Source organism: Trichoplusia ni, chromosome 11 (assembly GCF_003590095.1).
Source record: "Trichoplusia ni isolate ovarian cell line Hi5 chromosome 11, tn1, whole genome shotgun sequence".
NCBI classification, from domain to species: Eukaryota; Metazoa; Arthropoda; class Insecta; order Lepidoptera; family Noctuidae; genus Trichoplusia; species Trichoplusia ni.
Window position 1 is genome coordinate 6,875,071 of NC_039488.1, and position 25,447 is coordinate 6,900,517.

General features: G+C 34.2%; 1 protein-coding gene across 3 annotated transcripts in view; it reads left to right on the forward strand.

The window, feature by feature from the left end:
- The first annotated feature begins 2,122 nt into the window (after positions 1–2,122).
- LOC113498550 (TBC1 domain family member 4) overlaps positions 2,123–25,447 on the forward strand; it is a 53,074-nt gene continuing 29,749 nt past the window's right edge. The window contains exons 1-4 of one of the 3 annotated variants that reach the window (XM_026878590.1): positions 2,123–2,378; positions 5,400–5,529; positions 5,908–5,996; positions 7,486–7,591. In XM_026878590.1, the coding sequence (XP_026734391.1) occupies positions 5,410–5,529; positions 5,908–5,996; positions 7,486–7,591 (315 nt within the window). In that variant the 5' untranslated portion in view covers positions 2,123–2,378; positions 5,400–5,409. Of the gene's footprint in view, positions 2,379–5,399; positions 5,530–5,907; positions 5,997–7,485; positions 7,592–11,316; positions 12,093–24,128; positions 24,206–25,447 lie in introns of those variants that run through there. The other 2 variants (XM_026878591.1, XM_026878592.1) reach the window with 2 other exon arrangements.

Genomic DNA, 25,447 nt, shown 5'->3' on the forward strand with positions numbered 1-25,447 from the left:
TCATTTCATTTCAGAAATAAAACGACTCCCGTAGTAAGGAATTTAATACTTGTATCGTGGGGGATTTACAAATATGTCAAATATACAAATCACGTGCATAGAGATACCCAGACTCAGAACAAGCATTCGTGGATCACATAAATGCTTGTACTACACGGGGATCGAACCCACAACACGTCGCACTCAGTGGGTTTGGCGTGGTGAGCTGAACCACTCATACCAACTAAATTATATATATTATATTTATAGTAATAAATACCAACTGTTTCATGATCGAACATGATCAAAAGAGAACAAAAAAGCGGGATAAAAACTATCCTATGTGTAAATCCTGGTTATTAACTATCTGTGTACCAGGTTTCGTCTAAATACGTGCAGTGGTTTTCGCGTGAAAGAGGAACAAACATTCATACATACAAACTTTCGCGTTTATAATATTTGTAGAAAGTAGGACTTAGGATTCCGTAATGTCAGAAAAAGAAAAAACCAGATTGTTTTTTTGTTAAAAGACGACGCTCAAACGTCTGAACCGATTTCGATTAAATTTGACATAGATGTTGCTGACACCATAGATTTACACATTAAACACACAGGTTACTTTTATCTGACTTATTTAATAAAGAGTTTTTGCAGATATTATAAATATCCAAACGGGCGAAGTCGCGAACATCAGTTAGTTTTAGAAAAAAACCCTTATTGATTTTGTCTGGGATGTGTTGACCTTGACATCCACTTTTAAGTGTTATATCTCATCAAAATTAGGAAATCTTACATGTCACATATTGTTAGATTATAGAAGAGTTAATAATAGGTAACTACAGAAAGAATAAGCTTCAGTTTCATACATAAATTTAGTAAAATCATTCATTTAAAATTGCGTGCAATTGCGCCCGTTTGCGTTTTGCTAGCTAATTGTTTTTTAGCATAAAGCTTCAAGTTTTCACAGAAATATACGCTTTTACACTGGTTTAAAATTTTGGTTAGTAAATTTACTTGTGTTTCATATAAAAATCTTTATCTTTGATAAGAAAATAAGAGAACTGTGTCTTTATTTAAGTGAAGTAAGTGTTGAAAATCTTACCTTACGTCTTTTTCGTTTATATTTAACATTTAATTTCATTTGAAATACAAAACACTATTCACAAAAATATATTTAACACTTCTTTAACACAGATAACCTTAACTTTTGTAAATACCCGCATTTTTAGCAAAATAATTCTCCAAATCTGTTGACTGTTAAGCCAGTGGCGCTAGTAGCGCGCGGCGTAACAGTGAACTAATTGATTGATTTTTCATTAAATCAAGTTCAAAACTTATTATGCGTACTCTGTTAATTTTAAAATAAATATGGATTCAATAATTTATAAAATAAATAAATAAAAAGAATGTATTCAATATTATTGTTGTTTTGCATATCCTTTTTATTTATTAGCTCTGATGAGTTATTAGTGCGACACACTTATGGAGTTTTGCAGTACTTGTAAAGCCATACAAGTTAGAGGATAACAATGTTCTTGATTACGGATAGATTTATCTACATATTGTTGAGATTAACTAAAGGATAAATAAACAAGATTCGAAATAAATACTGAATTAAATGTAGTTTCTACTGTTTATTATACCTGTTCCTTATTATTCAATAAATTCGGCCAAACGGTTTCAGTTTTGCGTACGAATTAAAATTTATTTAAAGTAGTTAAATAGCTATTTCAAAAGTTAGGTTTTGTAGTGCTTTATTTAAATTCAAATACTTAATTTTTACCTTAAAACGTTTTTAAGTGACATCTATTATCAGAAGGTAGAACTACATAAACACCGTTATCTTGTAGTAGTTCCGCTATTGTATGAGAGATGGCGCTACTCGTGAGTGAAAGAAATGGCAATAGTGTACGCATATCAACTCAAGTTCTAAAATAAAACTGAGGGCGGCTGATTACTCTCACACAATAAAATGTTACTACGTTAGACCAAATTGAGAAAAGCTTAAGAGAAAACTTGCGCGTTAGATTGTATAGCTTGCTGTTTCGTCGTTTCGTTTGGTTTAGAAAGAGATGCAAGAGTTATAGGATTTCTACCAGTACGTTTTCTGTGGTATCTTCTTATGTCGATTGTCGGTAATGTTTTTGTTTCCGCCTGCAAAACTAGTGCCTTTAATAAAATGATGTTAAAACTAAAATATCCTTTTAACTATCATATTTTTAGACTTATTTGAGTGGAAAAGTGTTTATGTTGTGTTAAATATGACACTATTAGTGTAAAAGTGTGTTTCATAAGACCAAATCAGTGTTTATATGCGATTGTTATTGATTTTTTAAGTTAGAAGTCATTTGTGCTGGTTGAGTGCGAAAATTAATTTGTTTTACTAAATGAATATACAGGTAAACAATAGTTTATTCTTTCTATATTGATTGACAAACACATTTTTGTTTAATACTCTTTGACTAATACTTTTAAAGTGTTACTTATATTTTCTATAGAATATTATTTTTCTAAAAAAGACACCGACTTTTTTGCTGCATTTAGTAAATTGTTAATCCAATTTTAATGGAATTATCCATTTCGAATGTTATTAACCGAATTTTATACGATTATTTGTGTGTTATGTAGGTTTTATGTAAGTAACCTCTAAAAATCCATCAGCTGATTACACTGTGAATGCAATTTCGCTTTCTCGGAAAAGCTCGTACTGTTTTAATGCTTTCAACAAAAGTGTATTTAATACAACAAAAAAGTCCAAAAGTTCAAGAACCAATAATTATTACATTTCAATAACTACATTAAAATGACTTGGTCATATTTTCTATAACTTTCGCATTGGTGTAGTCTAAAGAGGTTTTAGTTACTTGACCTATTTTTTTGAGTATTTAGCGCATTCATGAATGTTGTACTTTACTAAGGCTTTAACTTCCTAACTGAGATCTTTGCAATTAAATCGCAAAGGGCTAAGAAACTGGGGAAAATTCAGAAAATAACTTGTATACTAAATTTTGGTTTTATTTTTGGTATAGGTACTTAATCTATATATTTTTTGTTTGGTATAAATCGTTTTATTACACTTTTCACACGCGATTTGCTAGAAACTATGTGGCTTTTGTCAACAATCTCTAATATTAATCCTCTTTTTGAAAAAATACCTGGCCATTTTAACCCTAAAATCCTTACTCACTTTGCGGGTGATAACCACGCTAGCTCACTACGGGTTAACAACGACACCATGACAACGACTTCTTGAATATTGCAAAAAATCAGTATTGACGTATATTGAATTATAAACTCAGGTAAACATTAAAACAAGTATTCGTAGGTATAGTAGGTATAATAAACTTTGATCTTGGCAAAAAATTAACACCATGTCGTTTTTGCAAACATTTTGTAAGATCGAAAAACGAGCAAAAAATACTCGAGCGTGAATGCTTGTATGTATTTAGATAATGTAGCTATTAATATTGTATATTACCTGTACACAATTATAGAAAAGTAATGCGCTTTATATTTAGCGTTTTTTTTTTGCAAATTCTAGATCGAATTATTAAACATAGGCAGTAGTTACGACTCGCCTTTTCTCTGATTTCTGTACAACTTTTTATTTAACATTTTAATCCCAAAATAGCTGGGCAAAGTATTCCTGTTTTTATTTTAACAAAGGATTAATATTCCAACCCAAAAAAAAACTTCACAAAAATTTTGTTCATAAAAATTAACGTTCATACATTTTTGAGCTGATTATAAAAAATAGAGGAATTCCTAATTATGCACATTATTTACAACAAAAAATTTAGCGACATAAGTATAAAATACAATACATATTTGTATGGGTAAACCACAATAACATAATGTCTTCGGTAGGTAAGTCAACTCGAGAAAAAACGTCATCATTCAATTCAACTTTGCGCGCGGTACCATGTGTGTGTGACCCTTGTAAATACAGTGACATTTTATACTAATACAGCCCTCATATGTGTATGTATACGTATTTTTCTTTTATCTCACAGTCCGTAGGTATAGTGAAATAAAATCCCGTGTGACGTCACTTGCCAGTGCGCTTTAACTAGCAAGTGATGTTACCATCTAACACCAAGTACTTACCATCTAACACCAAGTACTTACCATCTAACACCAAGTACTTACCATCTAACACCAAGTACTTACCATCTAAACCCAAGTTCTTACCATCCATCACCAAGTACTTACCATCCAACACCAAGTACTTACCATCTAACACCAAGTACTTACCATCTAACACCAAGTACTTACCATCTAATACCAAGTACTTACCATCTAATACCAAGTACTTACCATCTAATACCAAGTTTTACCATCTAATACCAAGTACTTACCATCTAACACCAAGTACTTACCATCCAACACCATGTATTTACCATCCAACACCAAGTACTTACCATCTAACACCAAGTACTTACCATCTAACCCCAAGTTCTTACCATCCATCACCAAGTACTTACCATCCAACACCAAGTACTTACCATCTAACACCAAGTACTTACCATCTAACACCAAGTACTTACCATCTAATACCAAGTACTTACCATCTAATACCAAGTACTTACCATCTAACACCATGTTTTTACCATCTAATACCAAGTACTTACCATCTAACACCAAGTACTTACCATCTAACACCATGTTTTTACCATCTAATACCAAGTACTTACCATCTAACACCAAGTACTTACCATCTAACACCAAGTAAAACAATTTTATTTGAGGCTCAAGAAATTAATAGTCCCCCAAGAAATACATGACCTTAACCACCCTTGCTTATCCTCGATAACGCCCTTGCTTCTTAGAAAAGAACAGAAATATACCATCTATATCTATCACGGACGGACGGACAGGTAGACAGACGGAAAGACCGACAGCCCGGTTCCTCAGTCCTAAGATATTTTTAGGGTTTGTAATCAAAGTTACAAAAATAAACACTGCTAAGTTTATTATTTTGTTTTGCGGTTCTTATTTAAAACATTAAATTATAATTTTTTGTATATGTCTTATTTGGATGTTAAATTGGGTGGTTCTTTAAAACAGTTTAAGTCCGTAATGAATTATAGAATCTTGTAAAGCAAAATATGCAAAATTTTAGTTGAGTAGTTTTTATTTGATGACGGTTGTAGGCTTTTCCGACTTTTCTTTGATCTTTCTTTTACGTTTCTTTAAAAAGAATTTCTTTAACAGTTAGTTTAATACTTGTGTCGCGGAAAGTTTCACAAACTTTCATATTATGTGCACAAAGACACCCAGACTCGGAACAAGCATTCCTGGATCACACGAATGCTTGTCCTACGCGGGGATCGACACAACACGTCGCACACAGTGGGTTTGGCGTTGTGACCTCAACCACTCGGCTATCCATATTATGCTTAACCTCCTTTAATTTGCAGATCCTACAAGATGAAAACCAAACTGACGTCCGTGACATATCTTGGTTTCACTGCCATGGACCGCAGATTCTCCAACGCTATGCTGCCGTGGTTGCTAAAGGAAATTAGAACTACTGGGATAAGAGATAAGGTTGGTTATATCTGTTTTAAGCTTCACTGTAGTTGTTTAAGTGACACTCGATACGGTCGGCCCGTGGATGGGTAGACGTGTAACAATCTATGTCAGAACAAGTTTCTTCGTATTTCGGAAGACAAGATAAATTGTGGGTCCCGACTGTTATTTATCCATCTTTTTCAGTCGTTACGAGTGTCAGAAACTAGAAAGTCTGACAACCAGTCTAACTAAGGGCTATCGTATTGCCCAGGTAACTGGGTTGAGGAGGTCAGATAGGCAGTCGCTCCTTGTAAAACACTAGTACTTAGCTGCATCCTTTTAAACCGAAAGCCGACCCCAACATAGTTGGGAAAAGGCTTGACGATAATGAAATAAATTTTCTTTTCCTTTCAGCTCAGCATAGCTGTAGAAGACGGCTGTTTGAAGGCGTACAATGGTAACTTTGAACCCGTTATAATACACCGACTCGTCGATATAATCAGGTGCGTCATCATCCATTTATTTATAAGTATATTTGATATCTAAGAAAAACACTTGTGCCAATGTCAAATGAATTACAGATGTCTGTATTTTAGTTACACAAAGGGGTAATTGAAATGTAAAAGTAAAGGCGTCTATAAAGCGTGTTTTGACTGGCTTTTTGGTCTAGTGGTTGCTGTCCCTGACTGCTATACTGAATGTCTTGGGTACCTAACCCTAAAAAAACAGAAAATAATACTAAAACCTGTTGCTAATATTTATAATGTTGCTTATTGATAGAAAAAACTCGCATGACGTAGATACATTAATTAAGTAGTGTAAATTATTTATTTACCCTCAAAATAATAGTTTTTAAGAAAACTAGAAACAAAAAAGCTATCTTGCGGTATAGGATATCTTCTTCAATATAAGACTTATGCAGGAGCTCGTGGCTAAACTACAACTGCAAAATATGATCGATCACATTTCAAACTACACTTGTTACGGTAAGTCCGTGGATGAGTAACCACCTCCGTGATTCGGAAGGCACGTTAATTGTCGGTCCTCTGAAAGTCGGTACAGGTAGTCAGAAACTACAAAGTCTGACAACCAGTCTAACCAAGGGGTATCGTGTTGCCCAGGTAACTGGGTTGTGGAGGTCAGATAGGCAGTCGCTCCTTGTAAAGCACTAGTACTTAGCTGCATCCTGTTAGACTGGAAGCCGACCCCAACATACTTGAGAGGAGGCTAGGATGAGAGAATTCACGAAATATGCGGTTGTGGGAGCGAGATAGCTATACACGGCATAGAGCGCCATTTCTCTTCCACACCTGTATTAATAATACTTTAAGAGGTGATTGCCCACAAACAGGTTGATAAAATAAAACTAGTTGCTAAGGATGTCTTCTTGTTGTTTAATTAACGGATATCGATTCGCAAACAAGTTTCTACATTAATTCAAAATATATTATAGCGTCCTTTTTTGGTTATTGGGTTTCGTACATAAAATCTAATCTTAATTATAATTCTTTTCTTAAATTAGTGAAAATTAAATAGCGCTTGATATAAGATTAACGTTCTTATCCCCTAAGACTTAGCACCAAGAACAATGTCAAAAATCAGAAGTCGAAAATTTTCTCAACCTGCAAATTTCAGGAATTGAAGGAATACTAAATTACGCCATACCAGCTGTTGTCCGCGGGTCCGCCCGCAATGGTGCCACGGAACATAAAATCGGGACGAAAGTTCTGTGTTAAGCTTTTCAGAAACCAAGTTTCGTCTAAAACCGTTCAGTGATTTTTGCGTGAGAGATGAACAAACATCGATCACACATAGAAAACTTTCGCGTTCATAATTAGTAGTAGCTCATTAGTAGGATAAGCTAACTAGGAATGAACTAACAGGCTAGGGACTGGGAACTTTAGAAAGAATCAAGGTACCCCTTTGCCCAGCATTGGGATAGAAAAGTCAACAAAAATAAGAAACCAACTTCTAACAATTTTCTTGTCGCAGGGCCAGTCAAGTGCCAGGTCGTCCTGAGGAGCTGTTCTACATACTCCTCAATGAGAAGGAGGGTCTGCTCAACTGTTACCTCTTCAGAGCAGCCACGGTGCATGAGGTAAGTCCTAGAGACATCTCATTTTTTATTGGCAGAACTAGAATTTTATTGCAAAGCTAAGGGTTACTATTTCGTATGATTATGTAGTAGTTTGTTTTGTTTTCTGTAAACTTGTAAGTTTAGAATTATAAATATCTATGCAGCTTAAACACGTCATTATTAACAGCTATTCAGTATTGTAATCTGCGGATAGCGTTGTGGGTAGTATGTTTATTATTTTAGCAAAAAAGAACTTGAAATGTTAACCTTAATATGGTACTGTTTGTTGCCCCAAAAAAAAGGGCTTGAAAAAGGCTGCCTCGAAGTTGACACTTTTGATTTTGACACTAGAAGAAAACATTAAAGTGGTATAAATAACTTTGTCACAGACGATATCAATTATAAAATAAGTGAATTACATACCGCCAGAACTAATACCCGTCTTTGTCACTCTCATTTGTATTGGGAATGGAACACACGAGCCCTGATATATGAATCAGGATCTCTAACCACTGGGCCAACAGGCAATAATAGTGTTCACTATATGCGCTTGCCTCACTTGCTCATATTTACCCCACGGCCAATGGGGTAATTGTATGGATGTCTTCGAATGTTTAAAAATATAAAAGGAACCTTTATTCTAAGACGCCACTGACAAACGGTGAAGGAAAATCGTAAGGAAATCTGGATTCCAAATTTTGGAAACTGAAATCGCCCGCAGTGAGCTAGCGTGGTGATCAATGCTCAACCTTCCCTATATTGCAAGAATCAAAACATATGCAGGTTGGTATTAAATTATTAAAACGTTCATTTTTACGCTTGGCATTTTCGTATCATAAGAGAAAATATTGACACAAGACACCTAGTTCATCACTGTCTAGATAATGAACAAACAGATTGTCGTAACGTCCTCTCTTATATTAATTTACGCAGCCTCTTTCCCAAGCGAGATGCGACTGCCTATTGGAGGTCCATAGCCTATTTTAATAAGTCAAACTGTATGCTATTGAAACCTCGCCACGTTTTTAGTTTTTTGGGTCTGTAACCGAATGGTTAAAAGGTAATGTGAGCGTGTCCCGTACAAATAGTCCAAAGATAATGTTATTTTGAAAAAAAAAGAGCTTAAAATCGTCTTTCAGTAAACGACTAGTCACTTGATTGAATTTTAAGGGATTTGTCAGCCAACTAAATGACCTTAACAATAGTTGCTTCACTTTAATTTTTAGGTTAAGAATTTGTTGTTATAGCAACAACAGAAATATATCATATGTCAAAATTCAACTGCCTGGCTGTCACGTTTCATGAGATACAGCCTAGTGACAGACGGTCGGACTGCTACACTGACTTTTCTTTTCATTTGTATGTAACCCGCGAAGCGAGTCCTGCTCGCTATTTTATGCAAAATAACATTTTTTTTTCTAAATTGACGTGTTCGTTGAAGCTTATTTGATTTAATTCTATATTTTTGCCTTAAATTTAATCATCATCATCATCATCATCATCTCAGCCTATCGCCGTCCACTGCTGAACGGAAATAAAAATTTAATACTAGTTGGATATTTTGTAGGACCTTCGATTTGACGTCAATCGGTTCTTACTAACACGTAGTTTGACAAACTTGTTTAGTCGTATCCGTAGACCATATGCCAGTTTTATACGTAAACCTATTTGTTAGTGTAAGGTTTTAAAAGTGCCTAAAAACAGCCTACTTGAAATAAATAAATAAATAAATGATAAAAGGTCATCCCATTCTTCCTTCAAATCACTGACCAGTCACACAATTGCATTATTAATCACAGGTCACTCAATTGACCGTACAACCCTAAAATTATGCAATAACCTTGCAAATTAAATAAAAATTATATCACTCGATTCAAAAACAAATGCATAAATAAATCGAATTTGAATAGGTAATAGATGATCGCTACGTCTCTTACCTTGATATATTTTAAATTTAGAATCGAACGAACAAAGTTTATAACAGTTGTCAATCAGATTCGGTAATTAAATGTGCTTTATAAAGATTTATTATTCGAAAATCAATTGTGTGAAAAATAAATTCGAATAAAATTGAGTGAAAAATTAAATAAATAAAACTGTGTTTTTATGAAGTGAATTTAGTGTTAAAATAATAGAATAAATTGTGAATAACGTGTCTTATTAAGAAAATAGTAAAAATATAAATAATTCGAATTGTAAGTGAGTTAGTCATAAAAACGAAGTTGGTACTTATAATATACTTAAATTACAATTTATTTGATACTATAACATAATATACCAGCCCACACATTATAAAATAAATATAAAAACAACTCTATCTAAGAAATAAAATTGTCAGAGTTTACCGTAACAAAATCGAGTTTTTGTCGAAAATTGTGTAAAATCTTAATTTAGATATTTGTTTTTTTAATATATAACGGTATTGTGTGATTAAGTATTATTTATTTAAAGTACGGTAGAACACAAGTACACCTTCATTGTATTTCTTTTACAAACATAAGTCAGAAAATAAAAACTTGCTGTTACCCGCGACTCTGTCCGCGTGGACTTCGGTTTACAGCGCATGGGAATACCAGGATAAAATGTATCATGCAAGGTTTCTTTAAAATCCATCCAGTAGTTTTTTCCCAGTCTGTCCGTCCCCGTGTTACAAGATGCTATCTCACAAACTGTGATAGATAATTATTGTTTTTACAGCTGATGTAGCCTTTTGAACGGCAAATAACGGAAAAAAATCGAGGTGAAGCAACCATTGGAATTACCCTATATTTTTTCAGTGCTATTTGTCACCCAAACGGGATTTTTTTCTTGTATTTGTACGGAATCCTCGCTGTCTCGGATCCAACTCCCACTTGACCGATCTTTACGATAACCCGGAAATTATACACCTAGTCTATATTTATTACAGTCTAGTCTAAATATTTTCATTTAATAGAAAAACTAATAATAAAATACAGTCGCATTTACACTTCCTAAATATCGCGGTTTTACCTTGACCTAATAATGTAATAAATTTATGCGGTACACGAAAACAAGATGTTTCTTCTATATGTTTAATTTAAAACTGTAAATATATATCTATTAATACTATATTTTTATAGCTGTTATTTGTGAAGTTTTTAAGAGGAGTAATCTCAGAAACTGCTAAACCGATTTTGAAAATTGTTGTACTAAAGAAGTAACGTTATTTGTGAGTTGGTTTTTCCAACACATCATATGTTTGTAATTATATAGGACAAGATAACGAATCAGCCAGTTACAATCCATGAGTGTATTTAAAAAAAAATAAACAATCTTGGTGTCTTGGTTTGTCGAAAAACGCAGTTGAAAGATTTAAAACATGTGAATCAATAATAGGAATAACCATGACAAAATATATATACCACTGAAATACATATAAAAAGCCACACCTTTTTCAAAATTAACTAATGGAGAAAAGCAATTTAAGCGTAAGCGGTAGATAAACATACTAATGCTAATTTTGTCATTTGTAAAATTATTTACATATTTTCAAACATTATTGTTCATTAATTACTTATTATAATACAATATTATTATGTTACAATTTAAAATGTTTTCCCTGATAATTACTTTTCCTGTTATAAAATATTTAATCACACAATGCATATATTTAATTGAAAATTAATTTTGACTGAAAACCCATCATAAACAAAATAATAAAACCTTATTATATTTCAATAATATACAGTGAAAATAAAGCATCAAAATATTTACAAACCAAAAACAGGAATTTAAAAAGTGAACTACATAGAAAAATAAAGAAGAAAACCAGGAAGAAATAAAACATAACCTATGAAAGATCAGCTGACAGCTTGAAATCGCGTGAAGTACGACGAGTGTCAGTGCCAAGTACGATGGCTGGCCCAGTATTTGTTCCACTGGCGCGGCAAGCGGCCGTGTACTACACCGCTAGCTTGTCCGACGTACAATTCTGGCTCGGAGCCGTACTTATCGTCCTAGCCTGCGAACTAGACCTAATATACTTCCACATCTTAAACGCCATGGACATAGACCTAGATTAAAAAGTGAAATGACGTTAAAAACCGTTGAAAAGTGTTCGAAAATTCAAAAATCCGAGTGAAAAACAATAACAGACCTTGATTCTGTTTTTGGTGGAGGTATGTTTTGAAAATAGAACTTGTGTTGTGTGCCAACATTAAAACGGCGTGGATTCGACGCAGTGTAAACACAAAACATATGATTCGCGCGCATTTTTAAATATTAGTTGACAGTTATGTGATGTGTTCGAAGTTTAAATTCCAAAACACGAAAATAATGAATATTTAAATTGTTCCAAATCTCAATTGTGATTCGAATTTTAAACAGTGATCAAAGACAATAACGGTATTTTTGTGGAATGTGATTATGAATGTGAAATATCGTGTTCTAATTTCAAACAATGCGTTTTTAAATTAAGTTTAATGACTTTATAATTGTTTTGTGACGTCACTATCGGACAATAGTGCTGTGCCTAGATCTGAATCTATAATTGGAATAAATTGTGAGTATAATTTTATTTTTATGCTTATTTTAAGTATTAAATTATAATTTCATGCGCGTTGCTTACTGTAAATGATTGATTTGTTTTTGGAAATGAAAATGTACTTATTTTTAAAGTATTCTAACATATTGATAGTTACTCAGCCCATTTATCATTTTAGTGACCTCAAGACGGCCTATGCCTGTCCTAATTTGCCTAATGTCCCAAAAACTTAATGTCATGAAAAATAACTATTCCGATTCTCAAAAGATAGATCTTGCCATTGATAAGAAAATCATCTAAACTTTTAGATATAAATGTTTATGAGAATACAATTACTTAATTCGAAAAATCTAGATTTTGTTAATATGAGAGTTAAATGTGTAGTTGTTAATATTCGTGGTATAGATAATACAAGCATTATCTGTGAGCGAAACCAGACATTCCATTTTATTTATTAAAAAAACGACTGTCACAATGAGGAATTTTATTCTTGTGTCGCGCTGGTTACAGAAACAAAAATACTTGATGTACTCGGGGATCGAACCTGCGACACCTCGCTCAGTGGTTATCTCTGGGTCTGGTTGTCTTTGTGTATGTGACTTGAATGTCTGTGACACCCTATGCTTCACAAAGTTTTTTTTTTATATTGTTTTAAAATTACTCGCCTAAAATTCTTACACATTTTTCATAGCAAAGTTACATGTACTATAGTTAAAGGCCATTGTGTACAATATGAATCATCAAATACAGATTCATAAAATTAAAATCGGATAGATTAAGATCCTTTTCAAAAAGAAGAAGAATGTTCTTGTACAAGTTTAATCGCGAGTATATCTCTAAGCGGTAAATGTATAACGGTTAGCTACTATACCAAGAATTATACATTAAATTCATAACAGGTAAGAACACGGCTTGCTTTCTGAGAAGGTTTAAAATATACTAGCTATTGCCCGCGACTTCATCTGCGTGGTCGCAGCGTGATGATATACAGGGTGTCCTAAAACTCAACGATAATCTGAGACCGGATGAAAGGCCAAGTGATAACAGATCAGGGAAAAATATAAAAAAAAAACCATATCACTCAGTTCAGCGATAAGAGACATTTAAAAAGTTGAAATTCGACATCCCTCGTCGCATTTTTTAAGTCCTGTGGTCACCAATGTGACAATTTCGCTGTGAGTATTTTAATTCCGGGATCTTCATTAACGATTCTATTATTCGAAACTATAAACTAATGCAATGAAAAATTTTTTTTTTTTTTTTCAAAATATAGAAACAGATTTTTTTTCCCTGATCTGTTATCACTTGGCCTTTCATCCGGTCTCAGATCATCGTTGAGTTTTGGGACACCCTGTATAGCCTCAAACCTTCCTCGATGAATGGTCTACTCAACACAAAAATAATTTTTCAATTTGAACCAGTAGTTCCTGAGATTAGCGCGTTCAAACAAACAAACAAACAATCAAACAAAAAACTGTTCAGCTTTATATATTAGTATAGTTTATTACATATTTAGATAATTATAATACAATGCCTTTAATGTATCTTGCATTGCAGCCTTTTTTTTTTAAGTCGCGGGAATCCTCATGGACACCCACTCCCTCGGGGGCGGAAATGGATAGTGTCCGACTTTTCCTGACTAAACCTGAACCGCCGTGCTTAGTCGTCCGCGTTTTTGTGTCGGTCTATGGCAATACGTTGTAATAATTCATACATTGCATTGCAGCCTAATCAGGACCCCAATTTTACTGTTTACAATGGCTGATGAATTAATGAAATTTGGCTAAAAATGTAAATTTTCGTATTCTCTTAAGCATCTTTCTACACAATAATTGCAACTTCAGTACGGGACGGTACACTCAAGGTCAATGCAATTAACTTAAAATTATTGTATTGACAAAGTATTTAAGAGAATAGGAATAATTTCAAATTTATTCCAATTGCCGTTCATTCATCGGCCATTGTAAATACCAGAATTGGGGACCTGGCACGGTAAATGCAAAGGCAATATTGACAATATTAAAAATCTGGTTAAAGCGAAATTTGTACGATTATTGTTGTGAAATTGCTAGTTTTTATCGGATTAAATAAAACGAATTCGTAATTTTTCAGTAGTCATGTAATAAATGCATAAAATTTGCTGCGATTTTGATTAAAATATATATTTCAAAATCTTTTTTGTTGTATTCGTTGGTACAAAGAAAAACATAAAACGATGTTAGTTTTTTATCGGTTCTTCTCCATATAAATGACATTTTGGAATCGCGTAACAAGAGCTTCGCACTGAAATCCTTAAAAAATGATTTTCATTTTGATATCTCCACGCGTTTCTTGGAATAATCAACTTGACCGACAGACGAATCAAGACAAATGAAAGCTAAGTAAACTATCCATAGTAGAAAACCACCAAAAAAATACATTTATCATCAAAAAACATCCAAGTAAAACCGAAGTCTTAAGCTAGCTAATAGGTATAGATATTAACCGTGACCTCTCCTTGACTTCCAGCAAATTAATGCCTCATTAAGACAATATTAATCACTAGACGGATGATTGCCTGGATTCCAGGCTGTTATTGTTTGGTCAGTACTTTTTCTTAATTATTCTATTATTACTAATATTGGCGTTAGTTTCTAGGGCTTACGGGATTATCCGAAAGGGTTATCAAGAATCGGATACACAGAGGGTAAAGGAAGGAACATGATGGGTTTCAGTCAGTAAAAGCTGTCTTAAAAGTCTGAAACTAGTTTCCGCTGAACCCAAAGCGATTTTCCATTCGAAAATATTGGGAAGTTTTGATCGCTGCCATTCACAGCCAATTTCTAAAATGTGAATAAGAGACCTGTCAATTTTATCTTCTATCAACGCTAAACAATAATAGAACTATCACTTCATTTTTAATGCTAGATTTAGTATCTTACAAAACGACTGCTTACCTGGACTCCAAATATTCCAAACACATCCGAAGTTAAAGCCTAGTGGTAGATTAGCCTGCTTGTCTTGTTGTCAATGTCTTTTCGAAGTCATTTGCATATTACAAAGTAATTACCACTTGCTAGAAACTGGAAAGGAAAATATCGTGAGGAAACCTAAGAATTTCGCAGAAGTTAAGCTGCTTTATAGAAATACAGGCGGTTTAAACTCTGACACCAGGTTGTAAATCAACCATAGGAGAAGAAGAAGAAGAACCTCAAACGACATCTTGAAGCCATGTTCCTATAACAGTATAGGTTACAAAACTAGTATTTAAAATGAATCGATTGCACGGGTAGCCGAGTGGTTGAGGTCACCAAGCCAATGTGCGCTAGTGGTGGGCGTCGCGACGAGAGACCGTTTTATAAAACCGTTTTTATGATCTACAACGATGAAACCGTTTTCACGACTTAAGCTAAACAGTTTTCGTTGCACAGACAAGTCTCGCTGTCCAGTCGACGGCGCCGGCGCACTCGTCGCGTCATCATCGTCTCATTCGTTCTAATTATTCATTCGTTGTTCGTTGCGGCCAACAAAATACAGTTGAGAATGTCGGACTGCAGTAATTCAACCGTCTTATAGTTTGATGAACTTTTTATTGATATTAATTGTGTGCCTTTGTTTTGAATAAGTAATAAATAAATTAAAAAAAAAATAACTATGAAACTAGTCCTACTCGCGACGACGTCCTCTGTGATTCCGAGTTCATGCGTTCACAAAACAAATAATAATAATTTCGTAATTAATAAAATTTTAAAAAACGAAACTGTTTAATGAAACTGAACTCCTCAACAGTAGAAAGAAACTGCAACCGTAACTTATTGACAAGTTTAGTCCCGTCGTCATTTCGTCTCGACTCTTAACCAGCTGCAACGACAACCGTTTCTTGCAACCGTTTCGAACGACAGAAAAACGGCTGAGTTTCGTCCGTCTAAATTTTGACAGCGACCCACTACTAATGTGCGCGTTATGTTACGGGGTCCATCCCCGCGTAGGACAAGCGTTTGTGTGATCGACGAATACTTGTTCTGAGTCTGGGTGTCTTTGTGCACGTGATTTCTACGTTTGTGAAACCCCCACAAGGATTAAATTCCTAACTGCGGGAGTCTGTTTCATTAAGAAACGCTTGAGATCTCGCCAAGGTCATCCTGGAAAGTCTAGACTGAAGACGGTACATCATTTCGAACATGAATAATTCCATCTCCATCATCATTAACATATATTTGAATAGTTTATACGAAACACCTGATGCGTAAGACAAACTGAGGAATTGGATTCAATCCAAAAGTTTCTGAGAAAAATCATCTCCGCATTATCTCCGTACATTTGACCTGTCTGGGGAGGAACTTGTAAATATGTGGTGTTTTTTGGGAAAATATTGAATTATATAACATTACTAGCTGACCCAGCAAACGTTGTTTTGCTAATGAATTATTTCTAGTTGTATATATTTTTTAATGCCACATTATAAAAAAAAGTAAAGAAAAATATATTTTTTTTTTAGTGTGAGCAACCCTTATCACTTAGGGGTATGAAAAATAGATGTTGTTCTATTCTCAGACCTACTGAATACACATATAAAATTTGGTAAAAATCGGTAAAGCCGTTTCGGAGGAGTACGGTAACTAACATCGTGACACGGGAATTTTATATATTAGAAAGAAGATATTCATCATAAAATATCCTCTTATAAATTTCCCTTTAATAAGTAAAGGGTTCTTTCTAAAAAAGAAAATTGTACATAGTGGGGATAAGTTACACATCTCCTCGCTAACGCTGACGAATCACTCAAATGTATTGAACTGACAAATCAAAATCACGTCATTTCATATTTGGGGTTACGCTTATAAGATGTTATATCGCCTAGATAATCAGTTTTAATTATAAAGCGAAGTGTTTATTTAATGTAAGTTAGGTCCATAGCATTATTATCAAAAGTAAAAAAGTTTTCGCGACGTGTTACGGAATCAATCCCCGCTTAGGACAAGTATTTATGAAATCCATAAATTCTTGTTCTGCATCTGGATGTCTTTATGCAAATGAACTGAATGTTAGTAAAACCCCCGCGACACAAGGATTGAAGCACGAGCACAAGCAACATGAATATCTATTGACAAAAATATTTCTGAAATCAGTTCAGTAGTTCTTTAGATTACCTCTACAACATCACAATCTCACAAACTTTACCTCCTTAAAGCCTTATATTAAGTTTAAACTGTCCCTTTGTCTACCTATCCGTCGGTCTATAGATATCAAATCTTGCAAGTTGAATTTGACCCACTTCCCGATTTCCGATTGAGCTGAAATTTTGACATATTTATATTGTGTCACGATCCAATATTATGACATGGCACAGAGCTGATCAGATGCTGGAGCTGGAAGGTGGTTATAGAAGCTCTGCCTAAAAGACTGCTGAGGAGCAAAACGTTAAAAGTGGACATAGTCAACTGCGCAGATTGTCAAGAGCGCACTTAGTCAAAAGTGCAGAACGTCAAAGGCGCACAATTTTAAAAATCCCACTGAAACAAAGTAATAATTGTTTTTCGAGTACTTTGTTTCCAAAGCCACCTAAAAACTTATTAGTTAAAAGTTATTTTGCAATATATATTTGGTTATTTTAATATCAATACAGATAATATATGTCTTGTGACTACAAACTGTAGTAGTCACAAGATATTGTACATATTAAAATATATTTCGAGTGTTATATATTTAGACCGTCCAAAGTACAAACCAGTCTTAATATAGGAGAACACGTTTTCAACGTTATTGCAATCGTTTTATTAATATACTATACTAGCTATTGCGGCTTCGCCTTCCTGAATATCGACTATAATTGTAAAAACATAAACCTCTTTAAACGCAGTTGGGTAAGCTTATGTGTTAATCCAATTTATCAGCTACCTCCTGAACAAATATAATCAAAATCGGTCCAGTCGTTTAAGCGTCATGGTAACAAATGTCGCTGTGGGTTCACAAACATTCAAGTCGCATGCACAAAGACACCCAGACTCAGAACAAGCATACGTGGATCACACAAATAAAAATAAAATAAAAAATAAATAAATGTGGACAACTTCACATACATTGTTCTGAACCCAAAGTAAGTTGCTAAAGCACTTGTGTTATGGAATTCATATACAACGAAGGTACCACAAACACCCAGACCCGAGACAATGTAGCAATGTGATTTTTTATATTGACCCGACCGGGGATCGAACCCGGGACCTCAGAGCTAGCGACACCTTGGAACCGGTGCGTACGCCACTCGACCACGGAGGTTGCTTGTCTTACGCGGGGATTGAACCTGTGACACGTCGCGCACAGTGGGTTTGGCGTGGTGACTTCAACCACTCGGCTTTCCGTGCAGCCGGGTCAAGTGGTTTTCGTAACCGACTCCTTATAGGTCACTTAACCTATGTTTACTTTTCCAATTCGGTCGAGACGTTTTGAAGATGACCCGGAACAAACGAAGAATTAACATGCAAATATCTCTAAAATCTTTAAAGTAACTAGTATTCGGACATTACAAAGAGATAAATATTCCAGTTTCTTTATTATACTAGACATCCCTACTAATATTATAAATGCGAAAGTAACTCTGTCTGTCTGTCTGTTACGTTTTCACGTCTAAACCACTGAACAAATTTTAATGAAATTTGGTACAGATATAGAGATGACCTTGAGAAAGAACATAGGATAGTTTTTATCCCGGGCTTTTGAAGAGTTCTCTTGGAAACGCGATATAACCGACCTCGACGCGGGCGAAGCCGCGGGCGAAAAGCTAGTAATATATAGATTTACTAGCTGTCGCCTATGGCTCCGCCCTCTACAAATCGAAAATGACCTCACTGGAACATAAAATTATGAAAATTTCGTCTAAATTTGTCGCGTAGTTTTTGAGTTAACGAGTAACAAACATCCATTCATACTTAAAAACTTTCGTATTTATGATATTTGATTATGGATATATATTGAGTCTTTGTTAACATAGTATTAATCATATCTTATTTTTAAATCATGGTTATATCATTATATAACCTTGTATTTAAGCTTTCCATGTGAGAACCGGTTTCCCATAGCCGCTGAGGTCAATGTTTAGTTTTCCTCATAATATTGTTGTTTTGTATCTATTTATTATTTTGTTGCTATGTTTAGGTAAAGGGTAAGTGTTGTGGTTGTTTAGGGTTCTGTATACAAAGGATAATGTCCGTATGTTAACAGGCTGTATCTCATAAACCGTGTATTGCTTTTTCCGCTTTAGAAAAAAAGTGAAAAGAAAAATCAAGGTTAGGCAACAGTGGGGATAGCTTTGACATTTATACGGAACCCTAAGTGTCGCGAGTCCGACTCGCACTTGATTGGTTTTTATTATTTATGTATTTCTTTTAACGCGTCTGTAGGTATTAATTAAAAATGTCTGCTTTTTTATATCATTAGAGAATTTTTCCTTTGCTTTTAGTTATTAATTTGTATAAATATTAAATATCACTAAACTACTAAACCAAGTCCAAATTTACGTTTACAGTTTGAGACGTAAAAAATGAAGCTGTAATGCGAACCCTTTTATCATTTTAAAGTCGGTTAAACATTCGTGAAGAATATTACAAAGCGATAGGCCAATGACACCCCTTAATAAAAATTCAAATGAAATTGCGGTAGAATCCTTTAAATACCCATTATTAAAATTATACTATAACAATATATTCACCTCAAACAATTTATTCATAACATTCGAGTTAATGTTCAAATCTTTCTCGTTCCCCACGCTTCAATTAAATTAAAAGACCACATTACAAAGTCACGTCGTTCGGAAAGTTGATCATGTGTGTTATCATAAAGACAGTTGACTACACGCGTCATGTTAAAATCTAATTCATTAAGGGTCGAATGTTCAATCATCAGTTAACTTCTATCTGAGGAATAAATATGGCCGTTTGACATATTTTCTATACAAAAGCTCTATACAAGCTCTATACAAGACGAACGCCATCTCAGTCTGCCCGTGACCATGATACCTGCAAAGGTTTCTCTAAAATCTAAAATTAAACCGCGATAAAATCCTTAAAAGTAGTTTCATTTCAATGTCTAACATTCGCGTAAACCCAAGAAACCACTGTATACATAAGCTGTCAAAACGTCAAATATATTCGTCTGATAAAAGTTATATGGCGTTTGAAAAACGGGGCCTAATTTAAATTATACGGAATCCTTCACGGTTAGAGGATGGGTAGAGAAGTGATATGATATAATATATGTATTTATTTATATGTACTGAAAAATATGTTCTTGAAGTAGTGTTTGCTCAGTGGTATATGGTATAAAATATAATATTCCACAACTTTCACTCAAACAGAGTAAAGCTTGTAGTATCTACTCATAGTACTAGACAAATGATAAACATAGTTATAAATGACTAGCTGTTGCCCGCGACTTCGTCCCCGTGGTTAGAAGATATAAGTTATGATTTATATCTACCCTGTTTTTTCCACATTTTCCATTGTATCTTCGCTCCTATTAGACGCAGCGTGATGGTTTATAGCCTAAAGCCTTCCTCGATCAATGGTCTATTCAACACAAAAATAATTTTTCAATTTGGACCAGTAGTTCCTGAGATTAGCGCGTTCAAACAAACAAACAAACAAACTCTTCAGCTTTGTAATATATATTGGTATAGATAGGAAATCGAACCCACGACCTCCAGTATCAGCCAGGGCTCCAATTCCGCTATTTACAATGGCCAATGAATTAATGGAAAATGCATTAAATTTATTTTTTTGAATGGTTTGAAGCCATTTTATGAATTTTACTTACTATAAAAAAGCTATGGAAAATCATCAAACAAGTTTCAAACACTAAAACTTTGTCAAACCTATCAAACCAGCTACGAAAATGATCAAAAAGGTTTGAATCATTCCAACAAATACGTTTTTCAGTGAAATTTATTCGTCACGACTTTTCATCTCAATAGTCTTTTACTAAAACCCAAAGACGTTTATGTTATACGCCATGTTCAATTGTTTTGACATATTTTCCACTCGACATAACTTTGAAAGGCGTAAGTGTAATGAAATTAATTTATATATTTAACGTAAACATGTTTTGAATATTCTCAAACGTTAGTATAAATTTGAAATTATAATTTATGTTTCATGATAAATTGTTCCTAAATGTTTTCTTTGGAAATTAAATTACGAAATATTAGGAAAGGGAGCTTAATAGCCCGTACTTTGTATAACTTAAATTTATTAATTTTATGAAATACTAGCTGTTGCCCGCGACTTCGTCCGTGTTGACTTTAGCTAACGGAGCGGGGTGGTTCCCGTTTCCCCCCTTAAAAACAAAAATCGTTTTGCACATTTTTTATTTTGTCGGTCTGTTTGTTGCGGATGATCTCTGAAATGGCTGTACCAATTTTGATGGGACTTATTTGCAAGTAGCTGATGTAATATACGGAAAAACTGAGGCTACATTTATTTTACAAAAATAAAGCTAATTTTGAATATATTTTCAAAGTCGTTTTTAAAACGTACCGCAAGAGTGGTCTTTCAACGTTCATGTATAACAATTATAACAATTAATATTGCCGAGCTATTTATATAACAATTATTATTTTCCTTGTACTCAATAATATATACAAACGTTGTTATGTTGACGTCACGATGGTATTATTTCAAATGTATTAGATTGTCATGTTAACTGTCAATCTCGCGGTCGGGTCAAGTCGGTCTCGCGACGCTGAAGGTTCCGTACAAACAAGCATTATGAAGGTGAGAATCCGTAAATTTGTGGAATCCTGCCCAATGATTTTATGACCGTAACGTCCGTTGCTTAACGACGGTCTTTATTTAAGTATTCGTTGTTATAACAGCAACAGAAAAACTTGATCTTTGGAAATGTCAACTATCACGGTTTATGAGATGCAACCTAGTGACGGACCGAAGAACTTATCGGGAGTCGACTCCAACGCTGCGTCAGCTCATAAAACTAACCAAGACAAAATTTAAACTTTAAAACCATAACTTTTGAAAGGTTCGACAGATTTTATTAAACATGTCTAAGATTACTCGCACATAACTCACTATTGATACAACACAAACTAAATTGAAATCGTTCAATCTATTGGGAGCTACGATGCTACAGACGGACGACAGACTCATCAAACTTATAACACACTTCTCCTTTGCGACTTTTCGGGAACGAAAACACAACCAAACCAGTTTTGAAAGAAATTCGTGGTCGAGTGGCGTACGCACCGGTTTCAAGGTGTCGCTAGCTCTGAGGCCCCGGGTTCGATCCCCGGTCGGATCAATGTAAAAAAAACACATTTCTACATTGTCTCGGGTCTGGGTGTTTGTGGTACCTTCGTTGTATCTGAATTCCATAACACAAGTGCTTTAGCTACTTACTTTGGTTCAAACAATGTATGTGATGTTGTCCGCATTTAATTTTGCTGAGATTATTAATTATTACGCCAGAAACACTAATGTTATCTCTTCGAAATTATAATACATTAAAAATGTCAGTGGGTAATAAAATTATACGTTATAAATGATCGTGTAAATTAACATGTTAATTTATGTAATTGAATCAATTTTATGTAACTATAGTTCCTTGGTTATGGGAAGAGCCTTGATTACCTATAGGGCAAGGTTCGACCCCGGATGTACCTTTAAATGAAAATTAACTCGAAGTAATGTCAACAAAAAGTTAATTAACATACGTGATTTAAGTGTCAAATGTTAAGCTTTAGGGATCCTTAAGTGTATGTCTAACTGGCATGTTGGTCTAGTGGTTAGTAGCCCTGACTGTTATACCGGAGGTCGTGAGTTCGATTCCCACCAAGGACAAATGTTTGTGTGATGAGCATGATCTTTTGTTCTGTGTTTGGGTGTAAACTATATATTTATTATGTATGTTTTTAGAGACATATATACCTATAAATATGTTTATCAGATGTCTAGTGCTTATAATACAAGATTTGCTTAGTTTGAGTCTAGATGGCGTTGTGTGAATGTTTATAGAATATTATTAAACAATAAACATTAAGACTACATCTGGAATATGGAGCTTTAGTAAATATTGTATTCTTATAGTGACGTGGTTTTCACAACCTTGGAAAAAATCTTGAATGCGCTGGTTTCCTCACTATAATTTTGCGATTTGTTTGTTTTTCTTATTTTTTTAAATACGACTTTCGCTCGGACTTTAATCCTTCACAATCGTTCAAGTCGCATGCACAAATACACCCAGACTCAGGACAATAGTGGTTTACGCAAATGCTTGTCCTACGCGAGGGTCGAAAACACGATACGTCGCGTTCTGTGCGTTTGGCGTATTGACCTAAACCACATGGCTATTCGTGTATTGAGATGATATATTGGTATTTATAATTTTCGGCATGGCATCATAGAATAACTGCCTTTTTCACAGACATACGTAAACACAACCCGTTTTATTTTGTAATCTTCACAAATAGTCAAAAACCATGATAATTTTATCACACCATAAGTAGAAAAGAATTGCGATGCGTATATTTTTAGATATAGCGAATTGTTTGCGATTTGATTACAAAATTAAACATACATAGCAAATATGGCGACTTGGGTTAAGCTAATAAATATTTTTTTAATATCAGTCTACTCTAAAAAAATACCTCATTAATGATTTACGAAGCGAAGAGTGGCTACGTAAATCAAAAACGAACGTTTTAAGAACCACATTTTGATGAATGTTTAGTAATCTGCTATAAGTTACAACTGTCCAAGTTGATCACAGGTTAAGCTACGTTTGATGCGGTCAAAATGTTAAGGAAACAAGGAGGATTAGTTATTACCTAGATGGTCACCCACCATCAATGTCCACTTGTCAATAAATTCTGTAGAAATAGTAGGAGAGAGATTTTTTTTAGTTTTTGACAATTCTTTTCAATAGGATATGAATCACATTTTGAAGCCACACGTTGAAAGATAAATCAAAGATTATCATTTTCTTTAACAATTCATTTTTCTAATGTCCCTTTTTTTTAAAGGTTTATGAATTTTGACTTAATTTTATTTACCTTTTATTTATTTTTAACAGATCTCAAAATGCATCCGATCCACCGTCCCCTTTTCGGGTCCCATTCGGATACGTCTACTATTAATATAAAGAGCATGGTAAGGTGCACGTGTCTGTTTGTGCATTACGTATAACCCCTGTTCAGAATGCCCTTTAGAAATCCTTCAGCTTATTAATCTGTCTTAAACTGGCCTGTTGGTCTAGTGGTTAGGTGGCCCTGACTGCTATACTGGATAATGATGGGTTCGATCCCACCCAGGATAAGGGTGATTCTCCAGAAAAAAATAACACAAATTAACATCGTCATTATCCTCACCAACTGGTATAAGTAACTGTATTACTAAATTGTTTAAATTTTTAAGTCATCTATTAGTAGCCTGAGTACATTACGAACTTGGATAAAAAAAATATAGATTACATCAATCTGCAGTATCAAAAGTGTGGTGAGGACGATGACGTTTTTAACTTGTTTTACTTTTTTCCGGAGAATCACCCATAAATGTTTGTGTGATGAACACAGTTGTCTAGTACTCATAACACAAGCATTGCTTAGTTTGAGACTAGATGGCGTTGTGTGAAAGTTGTGGAACATTATGTTTATTCCTACTTTTTACATATTTCTGCCAGATATGTCAGCTACAGAATTTCTGTAAGATTTGATAGTATTTACTGATTAGAGCATATTTCTCATTTGTGGATTCTGTTGTGATCATGGCTGTGCTGCCCTATTCTTAATCTTAACCCCCTTGTTTTGAGCCTAATGTTGTTTGTTCTTTTTTAACCCTTGTACATACTAATATATTCTGCGACAATTTTCTTCAAAGTTTTTTTCTTTTCTTGTTATAACCCTAATTTGATTTTTTTATGTTTTTTTCTGTTTGATATTTTTTTTAACAAACAACGCCCACAATATATTCTTCTTTATCTCACAAACATTCAAGTTACATGACACCCATTCGTGAATTACAAAATGCTTGTCGTAAACAAGGATCGAACTAACGACACGTAGCGCCCAGTGAGTTTGACTTGGTTACCTCAACCACTCAGCTATCCGTGCAGTCAAATCAAAACTATTGTTTTTCTATATGAAAAAAACTCGTGTATTAGTGAGACATTTAAAAGTTTATGATATTTTGTAACAAACCAAATATTCCTTTATATACGTAAGTTGAACCAAGACTGCCAAATATAATTCTTATTAACACAAAATCAATACCGAAATATTGCCAATCATAGCCATGGAACATTAATATTCGCTGAGAAGTCAAGGGCGAGAGAGCTATTGTCAGATGTTTTTCGTATTAATACGCCCAATAACAATGATTGAAGATTTATTGATC